Here is an 18,289-nt window from a genome sequence, read left to right as displayed (position 1 = left end):
TTTAAATAGGGACAATTTTAATGATTTTAATAAGACACAGCTATAAATATTTGGTTTTTAATTGGCTTTTATAGGGGAAATGTTTTGTGTTGTTTTAACATGCTGTGAGCCGCCCTGAGTCCCGTGGGGAGAAGGGCGGCATATAAGTTAATGTAATAAATAATAAATAATAAATAAATTTGCCAAGGATGTTATGATTTCTCACTTTTGTCACATTTAAATAATTCCATATGAAAAACAGGTGTGAAGCTTATCTTCTCCTTTACAATTCAGGTGGATTTGTTTCATTTCAAAATGCAACTTTAGAGAGGGCATAATGGAAGTGTATATTTGTTTCCAAACTTATTTCATTTTAAAATTTAATCAGTTGAAACAACTAACAGAAATATACTGAATTACAGTTAAAATAAATAAAACTGTTTTATGGATGCTATCCACTAAATTTCCTTTGTTTAACACAGTTTGGATACATTAATAAAAAGAAATAAGTATAATTAGGGGTATCATTTGCCTTCTACATCTGTCTCCATCTCTTCACCCTCCTGTGTAACAGTGGAAACAGCAGGTCTCTGGATCTTTGGTTTTATTACAAAAGGACATTCCCTCCGACAAAGGTCTGCTTCATGCTAGAAAAGGAGTTACAAAAAACAACAACAACATGTGAAAGCTGAGAAGCTACTATACTCCAAAACAAAAAGATATTTAATTTTTTGGCTGGAATGACAGACTTTAAGATAAATTGCATTACAAATAAGTATTAACTCACCACTAAAAATTGAAAAGTACGCTTATTGAAGGGCCAAACCTCTAATAAAAAATATCCTACCTCTAGCCGGTAGATGAAGATAGAGAGGCCACTGTGTGACTGGAAGGCTGCCATGTCTAGGTTTGTAATTAAATCCACAACACGGACTGCTCTGGTCACAAAAGTGATCTGGTCCTGTTCATCCCCCAAGAACTTGATCACCTAAGGGGGAAAAAGGATTTGAAAACAGACCTCTAAACTAACGGACTGACTCATTTAAACACTAGTTTTTGATATTAACAAACATTTAGTGCTCTAGAAAAAAAACCATCCTCCACATGATAATCATGCACCAAAGAAGCTTCATTTAAGACACGCAACTCAAAACAAGAGATGGCTGAAATGTCAAAGGTAAAAAATAAAGAGTGAACCTGACCAAAGACAGGTAAGAGCCTTTTTGAGCAGTGAAAAAACTCCATTTCTCCAGTCTATATCCACAGACAGCTGATCAGCAGCTCTGTTTCGGTGACCCAGCCCCTTATGAATAAAGAGGGGCCAGGGGAACACTTGCAGAGCTACTGTGACAAATATTCTCAGCAACTGTTGGACAAAATCAACTTTGCTCAGACCTGGACTCTAGCTAGGGAGTTTGCATGGAAATACCTGAGGCTTGTCTGAGCTCAGTTATCAGTTTTGTCTGAAATGGTATATAGGGTTTCCTGCCCGAGCAGGGGATTGGACTAGAAGACCTCCAAGGTCCCTTCCATCATCATCATCATCCTCATTATTATGAAGAGCATGAACCAGTTAATACCGAGGTAATGAACAGGGTTGTTCACTGCTGTGAGTTCAGATACCTATGTACTTGCAACTCCTACATACTCCTTAAGTAGGAGTTGCAAGTATGTAGGTGTCTGAACTCACAGTACTGTAAGGTTTTTGGGGGGGTTGCTGATTTTTATTGTCTTTTTGATGTTTTTAATCACTGTTGGTGTGAGCCACTCAGAATTGTAGCACAGGACGGCAGGCATAGAAGTCTCTTAAATAAAACAAACGGTTGTGATCTTCATTTTAAACTTATGTCTATGAGTGTATTATTGCATTTTATCATACAAGCTTTGATAATAGCAAGTAAAAGGTATATTATTTGGTTAGTTGATAATACTACCTATTTAATTCTTTAAAAAATAGCTAATATATAAAAATCAATTGTGGCAGATAAAGCCAGCAAATGATCTTATGACTTGGGCTCTTTTTATGTGAGAGAGTATCTGACATAAGCTAACTGCTCTGCTTCAGAGGCCCAGACTTTAAACAGCCCAAATTATACAACTTGGGGGAAAATTCCTTTGACTGCTGTTCAAGATCTACAAGTCTTCATTCTACCGGATGAAACTAGCGAGGAAGGATATGTGTGTACATACAGAGAACATGGATACCTACACATCACATTATTTTATTTCAGCATATCAGAAAGCATGTGGTGTGGAATTTTCATTTACTTTCCTTAGTCAACTTCACAAACAGAAAACATTACCTTCAGTAAGGCTTCCATCATGCCACATGAGACAAGAGCTTCCCCTCCTGCATCATAGCTTGCCAAGTGATATAAGAATGAGAAGAGTGCTGTGGCAAACTGGTGGGGATATGGCTCCATAGAGGGATCTAAAGAAAGGGAGAGGGAACACCATTACACATTCCCAAATTTAGCAAAATATATTAATTGCTTCTAAAACGCACAGCTACTGACCAATCATGGCCTGTATACAGTTCCTGACTAGTACTGGTAAAAATCCATGGTAGGAAGCTGTTCCAGTGCAGTCAATAATACTGCTGAGTTTTGGAGTCCGTTCCAAGTGCACAATGGAAGTTAATGTCCTCAGTGAGGCAGCTTTAATATCCTGTCCAGGAAACAATGAGACATAGACATGTATATAGATTGTGGTTACCTTATACTATAACATAAATTCCACAGTAATCTTTGTAAATCTTCCCTACTTTTTTTTGGGGGGGGGGAGAGGGAGATGGATAGATGGATCAGTAAATAGATAGATAAAACTCTTTAACGTGTGCCAACAATCAGGAAAGAAGGATCATAATCCAGTATCCGTTTTATCAAACTTCAGAACATAATTTAAAAATGCCTCCAAGAATTAATCATTTGGTGAGACTGGAAGAGCAGAATACAATCTTATAAATCAGTCAGCTGTTAACTTCCAGAATTGCTAAGTTTAACTGCAATTGCTGTAAAGGACTATTAACCAATAAATATTCTTGCCACTGGGTTTTGGATTAGTTCTCACGGTACAGAAGATTTTAAAAATTAATCCTAACTGCCTTTTTTATTTGCCTTGCACTTTTCATTTGCTTTAAATCATCTGTGTATTTGGTTTCTGATGATAAATAATTAAAATAAAGCAGGAAACATCTAAGAAAGTCAATAGTCGCTCAGTCCAGTTTGGTACCAATTGAGCAGCAATTTTTCTTTGCCAAACCTCAGCTGGATAAATACACTTACCATTAATTGTTTATCTGTAATTTGCAGCACATCCACTAACTCTTCTATCAACCCATTGTATAGTATGCTGTTGGCAGATTCCTGCAAAGCATTTGAGTATACTGTGGAAAAAGAGGTAGGCCGTTAACAATTTTCAGTAGTTAAAGGAGAGAAAAAGCAAATCCAACTATTACGTCAACTGAGTGAGTACTTTTTATTTCTAGTAACATAAACTTCTACTCTTGGAGCTATATATCAGCTGTTTCCAGAGAATGCAAGGAATGAAAGATGAAAGTGTGATAGGTTTTTATATTTTTGTCACACAGATTTAGTCACGATAGCTATGAAGGAATACAGCAAATATATGAAGTATATCTTAACAACCAACATTTTAAAAGTCCATTGAAACTGGTGTCCTGGTATAAAAAAAAATAAAGAGCGAGAATTATTCACCTTGAAACATGGAAGCTTTGTATTTTTTTTTTTAAATTTTCTCTTTCATGTTATCCTAACAACTCCACAAGAGGCCACTGGCAATGTTAAGCAACATGTGATGTTTGATTGGCAGGAATTATTTTTTTGCAAGTTCAGGTGTTTGGAACTAGCATTAAACTGTAGAGACTTGTAAAAACCTGAACCCAGTTGCAGTAAAACATATTGTATTATTCTACTAATCTTAGGCTGGGAGAACATCTTATCACGCTCTCTTGCAAAAACAGATTAGTAGCCTCGTGTTCTTAAATTACTACTCCTCTTAGATCAGGGGTGCCAAACTGCCCGCGGGCCAGATGCATCACGTGGAAGCCACGCCCACCCCATTGCCGGCAATGGCAAAACTGTCCTGATACGTTGCGCAACATCACATGACGTTGCGAGTTTGACGTGTCTGTCTTAGATAAAAGAATACAAGGATTTATATCCTTATGTCCTGTTATAAGGATTTCCTTTCATCAGGTACACCAGCTAAATATTATTACTATTAAGAGAGTCTTGGCTAATGTCATACATAATGTGCCTTAACAATGGAAAGTAATACTAGGTAGTTCTCAATTTACAAGCACAATTGGGACCAGAATTTCCCTTTCTAAGCAAAGTGTTTATTAAGTGAGTCACGCCTGATTAAAAAAACAGACATTTTTTTTGCCACAGCTGTTAAGTGAATCACTGCACTTGTTAAGTGGATCAGGCAGTTGTTAAGCAAATCTAGCTTCCCCCCATTGACTCTGCTTGTCAAACAAACAGCTGGGAAGGTTACAAATGGTGATCACATGACCCCAGGATGCTGCGATAATCACAAATACATGCTGGCTGGCAAGTGTCCAAATTCTGATCACGTGACTGTGGGGAGATCCCGCAATGCTTGTGTGAGTGCTGCTTGTGGGTCACTTTTTTCAGTGCCAATATAACTTTGAGCGATCATTAAACAAACAGTTGTTAAGTCATAGACTACCTGTTTCAAGTGAGAATACTACCACACTCCATGAGACTACTTTAAACTACTTACAGAGGATGTAGAAAGTCTACACACCCGTCAAAATGACAGTTTTTGTAAAAAAAATAAATAAATATCAGACCAAGATAAATCAGATTTTTTCCCCACTTTTTTCCAATTATAATTATAGCAATACACAATTACTAACTTAGACTGGCCACATTCGATGATCTCAATATCAAAAAAAGTTAATCAACTGCCTGTTAATTAAACATTTCTGGTTATATCTTGAAGCTGACCTTTGACTTTGGAATACTTCCTCTCATAGGGCTTGAATTACAAGGTAGTCCCCGACTTATGACAACTGAGCCCAAAATTGAGGTTGCTAAGTGAGACACTGGTTAAGTGAGTTTTGCCCCATTTTACAATTTTTCTTGCCAGTTGTTAAATGATTCACTGCAGTTGTTAAGTTAGTAATATGGTTGTTAAGTGAATTTGATTTCCCCATTGACTTTGCTTGTTATAGGGTCGCAAAAGGTGATCACATGACCCTGGCACACTGCAGCCGTCATAACTATGAGTCAGTTGCCAAGCACCCAGATTTTGATTACATGACCATGGGATGCTGCAATGGTCATAAATGTGAAAAACGGTCATAAGTCATGTGCTGTTGTAACTTTGACAGGTCACTAAACAAACTGTTGCAAGTCGAGAACGACCTGTACTTGGGAACTTCTCATTTAGGTCAAAGAATGTCTGTTTCAAATTTTGCTAGATATGTTCAGGTATTTCTTTGGGTTGTTCTTTTTCAATTGTTATATCAAGGTAAGTTTCTAAAAAAGCAATCTAGAATCTGAATTAAGGTTCTCAAGTTTAAAGATACCCCCAATTCTCTTTGCATAAACTCACGTTCTCAATCCTGGCATTACCCAGAGTAAAAAAAACCCCACCCGCTAACATCCTCACCTAATATAGAAATGGCATGCAGTCTGGCCTGGACAGCTTGCAACCGCTTTTTATGATTGGAAAAGCCGTGGGCCAAGCGAATGTGTGTAAACAGCAGCATCTACAAGAAAATTAAATTGCAATGATTTTATAAGCACCAAACATAATTAGATATACCACATACCACCAAGATCTACCATCTGAACTATATATGTCAATAAAGTATGGAAAAAAATGACAAAGTAAAATTTCAATTTAGCAGACCTCCATTTACCAGACTTAGAACGCAATGGTCAAAACTGCTTTCATACAGGTATCTGCCCTCTCCCCAAACAATGCAAACGTACATTTTATCCAAATTTTGTTCAGATTTGGATAACATTCTTGTTATTTTCAGTAATTTATATGTTGATGTCTCTTATGTTATTTCCACAAATTTACAATATCTATGTAGTGATAAACAGCAAAAATAGATGCAAATAACAAACTCGGATTTAAAAGACATCCAATAGGGATTCCTTCCTCCTGAATACTCAAGGTTTTACTTTACATCACTGAAATGAGAAGGAATGATCTCTCTTATTGTTTCCTGATATTCCCTAATAACCAATACTGCAGGTGCTGAACAAATACTATTTAATTATGAGCTCACTGTTCTTTGTAGAATATTTTGACATAGAAGAAATCCAAAATATCATTGTCACCCTCAAGACTAAGCTCTCTCTCTCTCTCTCTCTCTCTTTCTCTCTCTCTCTCTCTCTCTCTCTCTCTCTCTCTCACACACACACACACACACACACACACACACACACACACACTCATTTATTCTCTCCAATGTTGAAAACAGAGGCCAGGATGGGCAACAAGAAATGGAAAATTAATATAGAATTTGCAATTCATAAAGTGCCCCACCACACCAAGATAATTCCAATTACAAGGGGATTTGGGATTCTTCAGTTCTCAAGGCTCCCTGCACTTTTAGCTTCTTCTTCTCATTCTGCAATAAATTCAGCTTATCGCCTTGAAAAAAATTATTCAGTGTACCTGTTTATCCTTTGGGATACTGTACATTTTGGTGAGGGATTCCATAATTTCAGAGGGACTTTCTGAAATCTGAATTGAAAAAGCAGCAGCAACTTAGAAGCCATCAATACAAAAATGAAACAGTTTAAAGCCTACTTTAATACAGAAAGCTAATTTACCTTATCAAGTTGTTCTATGTGGATATAATGTAGTGTGTTGCTGGTAGTCTGAAAACAAAAGGATGCTGAAAGTCAGTTTGTTGGAAGACATGGCAGATTAGCAACTGTGGTCCTGAACTTTTTAAGAAATCACCACAAGAGGTGAGGCTTTGGTTAACAGTCAGACCTGGCATTTGTGTGGCATTCAGACGTATTTCAATATGGATTACTATGCTGGCCAGCGCTATTTGAAAAAAAAAAATGCTGCCTCATAAATCCATACCTAGGAGGGAAATTTTCAGGAAAGGGTATTAAGGGATAAGTTTCTTTACAGATATACAAAGGGACTGCCTGGAAATGAAAGATCTGTATTTCTGCACTGAAGTACTCCAGTAATTTGGGCTGCTATCAAAAGCTATCAGCTGTTCAGTTTTTATCCATATTTTCACAACTGGCGATACTATGGAAATATACTCGCAGGGCCATGTAATTTAAAAAATGAAAACAGCACAGGAAAGCAAACTCTTCCCAAGTAAGAGGACAAATAAGCAATGTTGCAACATCGCTGAAACCCTACAGTGGTTGTTATCCTCAAGACTAAAAATCAACATACCTTCTCATACCTAAACTAACTTCCTCCATCTTAGTGTTCACTCAGTGGCAAGAAAGTTTCCCATTTCTCTTACAGATTGATTATAGTCCTTTTTATAATGTAAGTGGGTTTGTTTGCCAAATCTTGCTCCCACCCATTTCCCAGAAAACCTTTCAAGAACAAGTCTGTAGGAGACTCACCCTTTTGTCCACTTTGACTTCGGCCCCTGGCTCTGCATAGAATTCAAAGTGTAGTGTAGTTGCACTGGGAGGGTATTTCTGTGTACAGATCACAGTACGGAATCAGAATAAACCAGATGGCAAACACCCTTTCCAAAAATCATATCCACCTCTCTCTGGACTGGGGGAAGGCAAGCAAAACCTGCTGGCTCAAAGGACAGTGCACCCTGAGACTGAACTGATGCACTTGCCAACGGGTTGATATCACCACCCACTAATTCTCCTTATATTTATGTGCAAGTGGGAGGAGGAAGAGGATTAAGATGTAAGAAGTTAAGATTAGGTATGAAGACATGGTGATGCAGAGGGACCCCTGCTGATATCTCAATCATCATACGTAAAAGAAATAATACCAAAAAGAAATAATGACTTTCAGCAGTCCCCAACAATATGAAGAACAATATGCCCAAGGCTATAGAGGCCTGAATCTCCTAAGCCCTAAAATAATTTTTGAACCCAGTTTTAAAAAAGGGTTTCAAAAAATATCCTCTAAAGTCATGGTAATAAGCCCCTCAGGAAAAAAAGTGTTCCTTGGAGCATCCACTTCTATTATTCTCAGTTATCACTACAACAGCAAATTAGACTGCTCTTTAAAAAATGAATTGCTTCCTATTTTGGAGACTTAAAATAATCATCTCTGTTTTGATACAATAGTAGCTGTACCATTTGTGCTGCTCCTGGAAGATGTAACTTCTCTAAGGAACAATAGACTAAACATTCTACTGCAAATGACTGATTCTCATCCATAAAAAACACCCACTGATTTTGTCTACAACAACATCCTTCACCTCAAAGAACAGCCATTTCAAAACATAACACTATTCTCCTCATTAGAAAAGCAACTCCAGCAATTTCCAAAATCCTAAGATTGCAAAGGTGGGGTTTCTACCAATTCAAGGAATTAAAAGAGCTACACACATGAAGAACACCCCAATTTTTTTATTCAAGGATATTCAAAATGCCCAAACTTCCGATATTGTGCACTGCTCACCCTCAACAAACAATATCACATATACCAACAAACAAACTTTCAGTATGTGAACACTGGGGACAAAGTCCCTTATTATTATCCATTATCTTAAGGAAAAACCCTTATAAATCCCTTTTTTTTTCACTTTTATTTCATGTGTGTATATATGCATGTATGTAGGTAGGTAGGTAATGTTTCTGATGGACCAGCTCTGTTTTCCACAGTAGCAAATACTCATATACATGAAAAAGCAACTACAAATCAAGCTACCAAATGTAGTGCCAGGATAGCAAGGTGAAGGTCAAAATGCAAGACTTACCAGCATGTGCAAATCTCTACAACATTCTGCAAGGCCAAAGCCATTCTCCTTGCCACCCCAACTCTATAGGACAAAAGGATGAAAACCTTAAAAATGAGTTGATTCAAAAAGTACACTGTAATTCTAGAAGAAAAACTCAAATGTATAATACATTAAATGGTTACGTATTTTGGTCTGCTCTTGTTTACTGCTGCATATAAAAAGAAAGTCATGATGGCTCATTTTCATCTAAACCTTTATATTGCTTTATTGTCAAAACTAAATGACAAGTTCTGGATAATGCTCAGAAAGCCTACACTAACGAATCCTGGCTCCCAAATCAAGACATTACTAGAATTTGGAAAGATACCTTTCCACATGGTCAAACACAAAAGAACATTGACTACTACTGAATGCGGAATTGTCAGAGAATACAGAGAGACTATGCAAAAAATTTTCACATGCAACAGAATCTCAGGGAAGCCATTTTAGACAAACCACATTTCTCTTCAGTAATATTTATCTTTTTTCTATAAAGAAACAGGAACATGAAAGCTACAATCAAAAGTATCTATGCTCATTTGTCCTAAGAGGTACTAGAAGTATGGTGAAGCTTTTTGTTTAGTGTGACATATGAACTCACTTGTTATGGGCAGTTCAGCATCCTATGATTTTTTTTTTAAAGCTTTTCAACTATGTGAACCCAAATGCAAAATTAAAAAATACAATCAACTGACAGGGTTCACACATTTATGTGTGCATTGCTTGCAGAGAAAGCATCAATTTGGCAGAATTCATAAAGGCAAGATAAATCATGTTACTATTTTCCGAGATGCATGAACTCGGTCAGCCAAGCCAAGGCCTCTGCCTTTAGAAAGGCAATCTATTTACTTTCTTTTCATTTCCCAATTGAAATACACATGCAAGTCACTGATATTGTAGCCATAGTTAATTAAGTACTAAGAAAAATAAATTATATGGCATTCCAATCATCTTGAGGCACATCATTACATGAAAAAAAAAATGATAGTATACAGCTTTAGAACACTTTTCAATTATGAACCATTTATTTGCTTCCTATTCTGCTCTAACAGTTGCTTCCTGGTCATCATACATAAATGAGGTGACCTGATATAGTAGGTTTTTCAAAGCTATCCATAATTTGTTGGGAATCAAAAGTAAAAAATCCCATGCAATATCCCATGCATGCAATAAAAATAATAATCTTTTTTAGAATTTCCTTGCTGCTTCATTATCCATTAGATGTGAGCAATGTGATTTGGGGGTATTTTTGCCTTTTCTGAATCCACTTTGAGCATTTGACAATACTTGTTCCTTGTACTGATGAAGGCTTGACCATTATCTTACTCGCATGTGAAACAAGCGCAATTGTTCAGTAGTCTGAACATCTCTTAGAGCTGCCCATTCTATTACTGGAATATACATTGATACTTCCACATCTCTCTACCACTGCTGTTTTCCCTATTTCAGTGGTGGCGAACCTATGGCACGCGTGCTGGAGGCGGCACTCGGAGCCCTCTCTGTGGGCACACGTGTCGTTGCCCCAGCCTCGCCTCCCCCCACGACCCCCTCACCAGCAGCCCCCCTGGAGGAGAGTCGCCCTCGAGTGTGGCCCACACGGAGCAGCGCAGCCAAGGACATGGCAACCAGGCAGTGTAGACAAGACTCTGCCCTCACGCCCCATCCCGCACAGTTGATGCTGCGGGGCGCGGGTAGAAGGCGTGGCCATGGCACTGCTGGGCTGCCTGGGCGATCTGCGGCAGGTCCTGGAGGCGGTGAGTGGCCCTGCGGGCAGGCAGGATGGGGGACGGGGTGGGGGCGGAGCAGGGGCACGGCAGGGGGTGGAGTGGGGGCGGGACCAGTTTTTGGGCACTCGGTCTCTAAAAGGTTCGCCATCACTGCCCTATTTGCTTATAATTGTAATTAACATTTCAACTGTATCAAAGGTGTGTTTTTTTTCAAAAGACAACTGGACTTTGCTTTTCCTTGAAGACGTTTTGCTTCTCATCCAAGAAGCTTCTTCAGTTCTGATGACTGAGAATCTCCATAGACATTCAACTCTATCACTCTGTAAGGTTTTAGACAATTCTCTTGATTTTTCATCTATTTATTTTCTAGAACTGATTTAACCAAAATGACAGGCATTTTGTTCAGTGATCAAACTTCAGTATATATCACTGACCTTGGAATTCTTCCCCTCCCCCCCCCACCTCTGCTGGATCTTTACCTTGAATTATATCATGATCATTTCTATATATTAAAAAAAATCTTATTTCCTGCAAATTTTCTTCAATAAATAAGAAAATAAATATCCTTCACATTTGACTATTATCTTCACTTTCTTTACATTGCTTATATTAGGGGTGTCAAACTTGCCGCTGTCACGTGACGTGTTGCAACGTATCGTGACTTTTCCCCCCTTGCTGGAGCTGGGGTGGGTGCGGCTTCCGCGTGACATATCTGGTCCATGGCCGGCAGTTTGACACCCCTGGCTTATATCGATATGACTTTCTGCCTTTTCTTGCTCTCTGGAATTCAGTATTTAGTTCAGCTGATTTTCCACTTGCTTTTTGCTTTCTACCTTTCTTCAGCTATTTTTGGTGTATCAGGTAAACATTATTTCATGTTCTTTTTCACTTTTTGCAATTTGGAGTTCTTTTATTGACTTGGGATTTTTAATGATATTAATGAGTCTTAAACTCCTGATTCTATCAAATCTGATCCGTTAAACCTATTCTTTACCACATAATCATAATGGATATGGCTCAAGTTGTACCCTGCCGATGTCCTGATTCTAGTCGTTTCCTTTAAATTGTAATTTTGTAAGGAGTTTGTGATCTGAGTGCAGTTGGTACCAGGACTTTGTTTTGCTGACCAAAGAGATCTTCTATATCATTGCTTGTAGATATTAGTTTATTTTGGTGTTGCCTATCATGTGTAGAATTGTTTAAGTTGTTGGAAGAAGATAGAATTTTCTTGGCAACTGCCTCCTGTTTCATTCTGATCACAGAAACCAATTTTCCATATTTTCCAGATGCTATTTTACTTCTAACTTTTTATAATTAGTATGACTTTTTATGTTGTACTGATATATTGTAAATCATGTCAGTACACAGAACAACATAGAATTAACACTCAACTCCTCTGATTCTGTGGTTGGAATACAGACTTGGATAACTGTAATACTGACTAGCTTGAATTTAACTTGAAATTGTCCTGTAATTTTGGAAGTTACATTCAAACAGATTCTGACACCCTTTTGCGAGCAATGATGGCTACTCTATTTCTGATAAGATTTTCTTATCTGCAGATCTGATACTGTCTTGACATAAAGTGACCCCTTCCAGTCCATTTCAGTTCACAGAATATCAACGTTCAAATCTTGACTCTCTCTGACATTAAGTGATCTTGGTTTGTGACCCTGATATTCTGCTTGTTAATGGTATGCCTATCTTTGCACATCAAAATCTTCTTTTGCCCCTGCACACAACAAGAGCTAAACATCTTTTCAGCTTTAATGTTGCCACATCACAAGCACCAGTGCTAACCTGTCTGCCCTCTGACCTTACCCAGAAGTTCACTGGATACCTGGTGGTGAAACTTAAGATGAAGATGGGGTAATGGATTCCTTGTTGAACTCTTTATGAACTTTTGTTTAGGCACATAGCCTAGTTACACATTTTAATTTTTGTTTTATTCAATAAACACATTCTCTACAAGAAATATTCTTCATCTAAATACAGGAGAACTTCTGACCAGGGGGTCATTTTGCAATAGCATGCCGACACAGTCCTGATTGTGAATGTCTTACTTTTCTGGGCAGAATACTGGATTGGATTGGGTTGGGTTGCCATTCCCTATTCCAGCAGATTATATTTACTCTGATCTCTTATCTACAATCTGCCTGTCGTGGGTAATTCTTTTGGAGTGTACACTCCCAATGTTGCAGCTCATAGAATCATTAGGGTGTGTAAGTCCCTTTGCCACTACCAGGTAACAATCTACAATACCTAGTATATAGTCATGTAGAAAACCACACACATACCAGTGAATATTGCCTCCTTTGCTCAAATGTGAAAGAATCCATATTACAGATATAGCAGTAAAAAGAAAAAATGTGTCAGATGACACCAATGATATAATTCCCTACAATATCCTTCCTTCTGATTCAAAATATTTTCCTCAATAACTGACACTTCCAACCCTTAAAATAGTAACGTTATTGCTATTTAATATACTGAGCAATAATTAAAATTTCAAAATTAACATTAGGTACTAGACAATGCTTGTTCTTCTTTTGTAGCGTCTTACCTCTGCCAAGTGCTGCAGCCGAGACAGAAGAGGCATCCTCTTGTCAGAGCCCAAACGTGTGATGTAATTGGAGCGTTTGCTAAACACATATAGTAAGTTTAGCACAGCAAGAACCACTTGCATGTCAGAGGATGCCAATAGCGTTGTGAGGTGCTAGATGAAGCCAGGACAAAATAATCAATACATTGAGAAATTATGATCAATAACAGAAACTTTATTTTTCCCATTTAAGTGTGAAATTGTCTCCTTCTCCTTCTTTGTGATATCCTTGCAGTATTGTCATTAAGAGAAATTCCTAATTAAAACTGCTTTTATTATGGAGCGAGTATGTGGCTTTAAATTACTATTCCTTAATTCCCACTTAGTTACAACTGGCTGAATACTGAATACTGGCTGTATACAAGCTTTCTGAATGAAAAATTAGCAGAGCACTACATGAAACACATTGGATATGGTAAAGAATTACATAAATGCAAAGTATTAATTTCTAAATTCTTCAATCAGCTTCTTTTACTCAAGAAACAGTATGAAGAATTCTGTTCCAAACAAAAGTGCCTTACACTATTAAAGCCACAATCTGTTAAGACTTAGCATTTCAATTTCACCTCTATCCTATTTATCTAAATCTATTGTTTCAATAGCAGCATGTCACCTCAATAGAGCTGTACAGATGACGAGAAAAGCTGTATTCTATGAGTAGGGCAGTGAAGTTCAGCACTGACAACAGCAGGGCCTTCAGCTGTTCTCTCTCTGGCCGATCACACACTAGCATCCATGACATGTTCTCCACAGTCTGTCCAGCATCAGCCAGGATGCCATCAAATCTGTCGAGAAGGTCCACCCAGTGGTAAAGTTCACACTGAAAAAAGACAAAAGCATTCAGGAGACAGGCTATGCACATTGCATAGATACTGGCAGTTATCACAGGCCTCTGGGGGAAAAATTGTTGGTCATTCCACCCACAGAACTACAGGTAGACCACACTTAGCATCCACTCATTGAGAAACCAAAGTTATGACGGTGCTAAATGAGGGAAACTTATACATCCTTGTGGTGTGGCTTTCATAGCATCCCTGTACAGCATGATCGCCATTTGTGACCGCTGCCAGCTTCCAACAAGCAAAGTCACTGGCGAAACTGGGAGCACATTGGAAATGGCAATCCTGTGACTACAGGATGCTGCAAAGGATTCGCTTAACAATGACAACTGAGACTGCTGTCATATGGTCAATAGAGTCACATGACATCAAGCAATTGATTTCCCAGTTCCAATTATTATTGGTAAGCAAGGATCATCAATAACTCACAGCATCCTCCATTCACTTCTAACATCAGCCAAATACACTAAGATATGGGAATCAAAAAGTTACGACCCCCAACTGGAACTGCATTGCTAAAGGGAGTCGCATCTGGCTTCACAACCTTTTTATTGTAGATAATTCGCTAATCTGACTTTTCCCATTGACTTTGCTGATCAGAAGTCCCTGAGAAGATTGCAAAGGGCAATCATTTGACCCTGGGACACTGCGATGGTCATAAGTGTAAGTCACTTTTTTCAGTACCTTCCTAACTTCGAATGATCGCTGAATAAATAGTCATAAAACAAGGACTAGTTATATGAGTTTCTTAAGGACAGAATAGCAGAATCAAAACAAACCCTACAGAGAATTGGGTGGTAACATTTATTTCTCGGACCACTGATGAAACAACCTAAGTCCTGTCACAAATGAAAACATGTAAATAAGATTTTTTAAAATTCTTCAAAATAATAAAGCTTATAATATTCACATACATAATATATACATTTGCCATCACCACGTACCTTCCCAATATTCCATGTTTTGATCTGTTGGAGTTCCAGCAACAGCTGTTCATCATTGCAAATCTTGAGTTTGTCTATCAAGGCTCTGCAGTCTGCAGGCTGAACACAGGATAAGATTCATTGTATAACAGTGCTCCTTCATTATTTATGTATCCATGTCCTTTTTCCCTTCATCTTTTTGGCATACAACGAACAATTTCACATAAGCCACTAAGCCTGGATACTACACGAATTGTCAAGTGTTTATTAATATGTCCAAGGTGAATTTATTATTTTTTAGTTTTTATTATCAGTATTTTTGGGTTATTTTTTAATGTTGTCAGCCATCCAACATTAAAGCTGCTTGGCAAGTGGATGGCCATATAAAAACACGCTGTAAGTTAGTGGCCTTGTGTTGCATGCTTAGTTATTGATTGGGACATTAGCTTTTGCTCACTTGTAGTGTAATAACTGCAATCCCAATAAAGTTATCATTTGGGATAGCTGGAGAGGAAGAAGAGGAACCAAAACCAGGAAATGAGAAAGAATTCCAGTCTTTTCTCATACTGTTTTGCTGACTGATAAAGAAGATGTATGTACAGGAGAAGAACTGAGCTTACACAGTACTAATACTTGCTCCCCTTAAATGGAAAGGAATATTGCAAATTAGTAATCCACCAAGGAGGGTACATGTGTTTAAGTCATAGAAGGAAGGAAAACAGTTGGCATTTGAGAGTACCTTTTTCTAGGAAAGGCTTGAGAAGATTATTAAGTATAACAGATTATGCAAACATTGCCTTAATGGTGACAACTTGAGTGCATGTTTATGGGTGGGGGAAACAAACCAAATCACATACATTTTAACTCTTGCTCCTATCCTTAACCTGGATTACTCTCTATGATACCCAAGGAGCCAAACATGCAGCATTTACTGGTCATCCTAAATGACCCCAGGAAAAAAAATATTCATAAGGGTTCCCCAAACACACTGAATATCAGTTCTTATAATGAATGGTTCAGTGTTACTGTTAACTGATCCATCCTAGAGGAAGGAAGGCCTGTGTGACATTTCAGAGAAATCTTTGCTTAAAAGAACCTTCGAAGAAACATTTCCACAAACCTGTATTGCAAACTAAGATTTCCTTAGTCCTCTCAACCTTTTTCTCATTATAGCTACAGTGCACTATGGGAGAATCCTACAACCTATGTGGAAGATGGCTAGCCCAAATCCCCCTTGGCAAGTACGACGGTTCTCTCAGTTGACTCATGTGTGAGATTCCAGGGACCACTGCAGGAGACTGTAAACACAAGTCTCTCTGGGTCACTTGAAGGGGCTCCAAGGCTGGACAGCTACATCAGAGGGTATGGATTTCTCTAACATACTTAGGTCTTCCAAGCTATGCGACTTCAATAAACACTGTAAGGAAACCTGCAACCAACCAACAAGCCTGGAAGCACTTCAACCAATACTAGAGACAAAGAGTAAGAGGAGCCTTTTCCTATAATATTGGACCAAAGGGATTCGTGGCTCTTGAAATTACTTCATCAAGATAGATGTAGTATATGTCAAGTCAAGCAGACTTATCTTAAAGGCAGTTGATTTCTAACACACTGAAACAAGTGAAAAAAACCCCCTATGTTTTCTAAGGAACTTGTAATAAAGAAGTGATTAGCTGTAAGCTGCATATAGTCACCCCTTGGTGAGATGGGCAGCATACAAATTTAATAAATGAAAAAGTACATAACCCAGGGTCATACCAAATTACTAGTCAAACGTCTTCCTTTAATCTCATTCTAGTATGCCATGTACATATTAAAGCTGTGCACTGCTTCTATGAGGAACTCAAAATGATAAAAGATGGTACTTACAGCCTCAGTGGGCGTTTTCTTCAGCTTAGTTCGGTCTACTTTCATTTTTATTAGTTTTCCACTTTCCAATCCTGCTTGATGAATCAAAGAGAGTTGGCTATCAGTGACAATATTTCAAATGGTTTAAAAGCAGTAGGTATATAACAGAGCAAAAATTATTTGGGAAAAAAATCTACAGAATTAGATCAATGTTTCCTGAATTGACAACACTCAGAAATGTATATTTCAATGCCACAGTATGCTGTGCATTCTGGGAGCCAAAGTTGCCAAGATTGGGAAATGTTGGTATAGAGGCACTTCTGGATGAGTTCAAGGGACAAAACAAACTGCCAAGGATTCACATTTATTGTAATTTATGTGGCTAGCTTTCAAGATTTTTTAAAAACTGTAAGCTCAAATGCTACAAACTAAAATGGCAGTCTTCAATATCATAGTTACTACCAAGAATGCCTGAGTTCTAGAGACACACCTAAAAAAAATACTAGGTGATTGCACCTTAGTTCTTGCATTTGCTGCTTGATCAGCAATCCAACAGAGATGAAAATAAAAAGTTAACCGATAGTAAGCATTCTAAGGAGAAAGAGATGTGATAATGCGCACCCTGAGAGCTTAAAGGATAGTTTTGTGTATACTTGCATGTGCATGTACCTAATATTTATCCTCACCTTTACGATCTGTGAGCTTGTTTTGATGTGATGTGCATTTGCCTGACTGTTTCGCCAGATATTTGGGGTGTGAACTGTGCTTGATTTTCATTAGCTTATTTGGGCGTGGTGCTTGCATATTTTATCTGGTGTTTTTTTCCCTTTTTCTTTTTCATATGGATATATGGTATGTTTGGAACTTTTAGCTTGTATATTTCTGTAACACGGCTAATTTACATTCTATGAAGTTGCCATTTAAGAGGGAAAATCTGAAAAATTGACATTTTGTTACAAACTATGGATCCCATGGTAGCCATGATGAGCATAAATACCACACTCCACAGAAAAACATTTCAAGTGGGTTCACAGACTCCCCAAAGTCAGCACTGTTCTACGTCCTCTGAAGCTTTCCTTATTGTTTCTTTATACTTGCAACACTTACTTTTACTCAGACACATGCTAGTGTGCTACAATTCAGAGTTTAGTAGCATCTTTTGCAACTATTGTAACAAATTTCATTAAATGCTTTTAACTTATGCCTTTTAATAAAATTGTGTCAGCAAGAAAAGGTGCTACCAGACTCTTTCAGATTTTGGCTACCATACAGTAAACACAGATTTCTTCCTACAATGCTACACAACCTGCAGGCAATTTTATAACCAGGTTCTGGATATTCATTGAGCTTGAAGTTCATTTATTTATTTATTTTATTTTATTTATTTTTATAATTTAATTTATACCCCG

At 37.8% G+C, this 18,289-nt stretch overlaps 1 protein-coding gene across 1 annotated transcript in view; it reads right to left on the bottom strand.

The window, feature by feature from the left end:
- HUWE1 (HECT, UBA and WWE domain containing E3 ubiquitin protein ligase 1) overlaps nucleotides 1-16,951 on the bottom strand; it is an 80,123-nt gene extending 63,172 nt beyond the window's left edge. The window contains exons 1-14 of the mRNA XM_029284520.1: nucleotides 16,902-16,951; nucleotides 15,054-15,152; nucleotides 13,884-14,090; nucleotides 13,232-13,384; nucleotides 8,921-8,983; nucleotides 7,593-7,670; nucleotides 6,822-6,869; nucleotides 6,664-6,732; nucleotides 5,641-5,740; nucleotides 3,264-3,364; nucleotides 2,496-2,646; nucleotides 2,283-2,410; nucleotides 827-967; nucleotides 512-626 (exon numbers count right to left, since the gene is read on the bottom strand). Of these exons, the coding sequence (XP_029140353.1) occupies nucleotides 512-626; nucleotides 827-967; nucleotides 2,283-2,410; nucleotides 2,496-2,646; nucleotides 3,264-3,364; nucleotides 5,641-5,740; nucleotides 6,664-6,732; nucleotides 6,822-6,869; nucleotides 7,593-7,670; nucleotides 8,921-8,983; nucleotides 13,232-13,384; nucleotides 13,884-14,090; nucleotides 15,054-15,152; nucleotides 16,902-16,946 (1,498 nt within the window). The 5' untranslated portion in view covers nucleotides 16,947-16,951. The remainder of the gene's footprint in view (nucleotides 1-511; nucleotides 627-826; nucleotides 968-2,282; nucleotides 2,411-2,495; nucleotides 2,647-3,263; nucleotides 3,365-5,640; nucleotides 5,741-6,663; nucleotides 6,733-6,821; nucleotides 6,870-7,592; nucleotides 7,671-8,920; nucleotides 8,984-13,231; nucleotides 13,385-13,883; nucleotides 14,091-15,053; nucleotides 15,153-16,901) is intronic.
- Between the last annotated feature and the right edge of the window lie 1,338 nt (nucleotides 16,952-18,289).

The sequence above is a fragment of the Protobothrops mucrosquamatus genome, unplaced genomic scaffold (assembly GCF_001527695.2).
Source record: "Protobothrops mucrosquamatus isolate PMUCROS unplaced genomic scaffold, P.Mucros_1.0 scaffold679, whole genome shotgun sequence".
Classification (NCBI taxonomy): domain Eukaryota; kingdom Metazoa; phylum Chordata; class Lepidosauria; order Squamata; family Viperidae; genus Protobothrops; species Protobothrops mucrosquamatus.
Note: the sequence above shows the minus strand (reverse complement) of the source record. Positions and strands in the feature narration are given on the sequence as shown.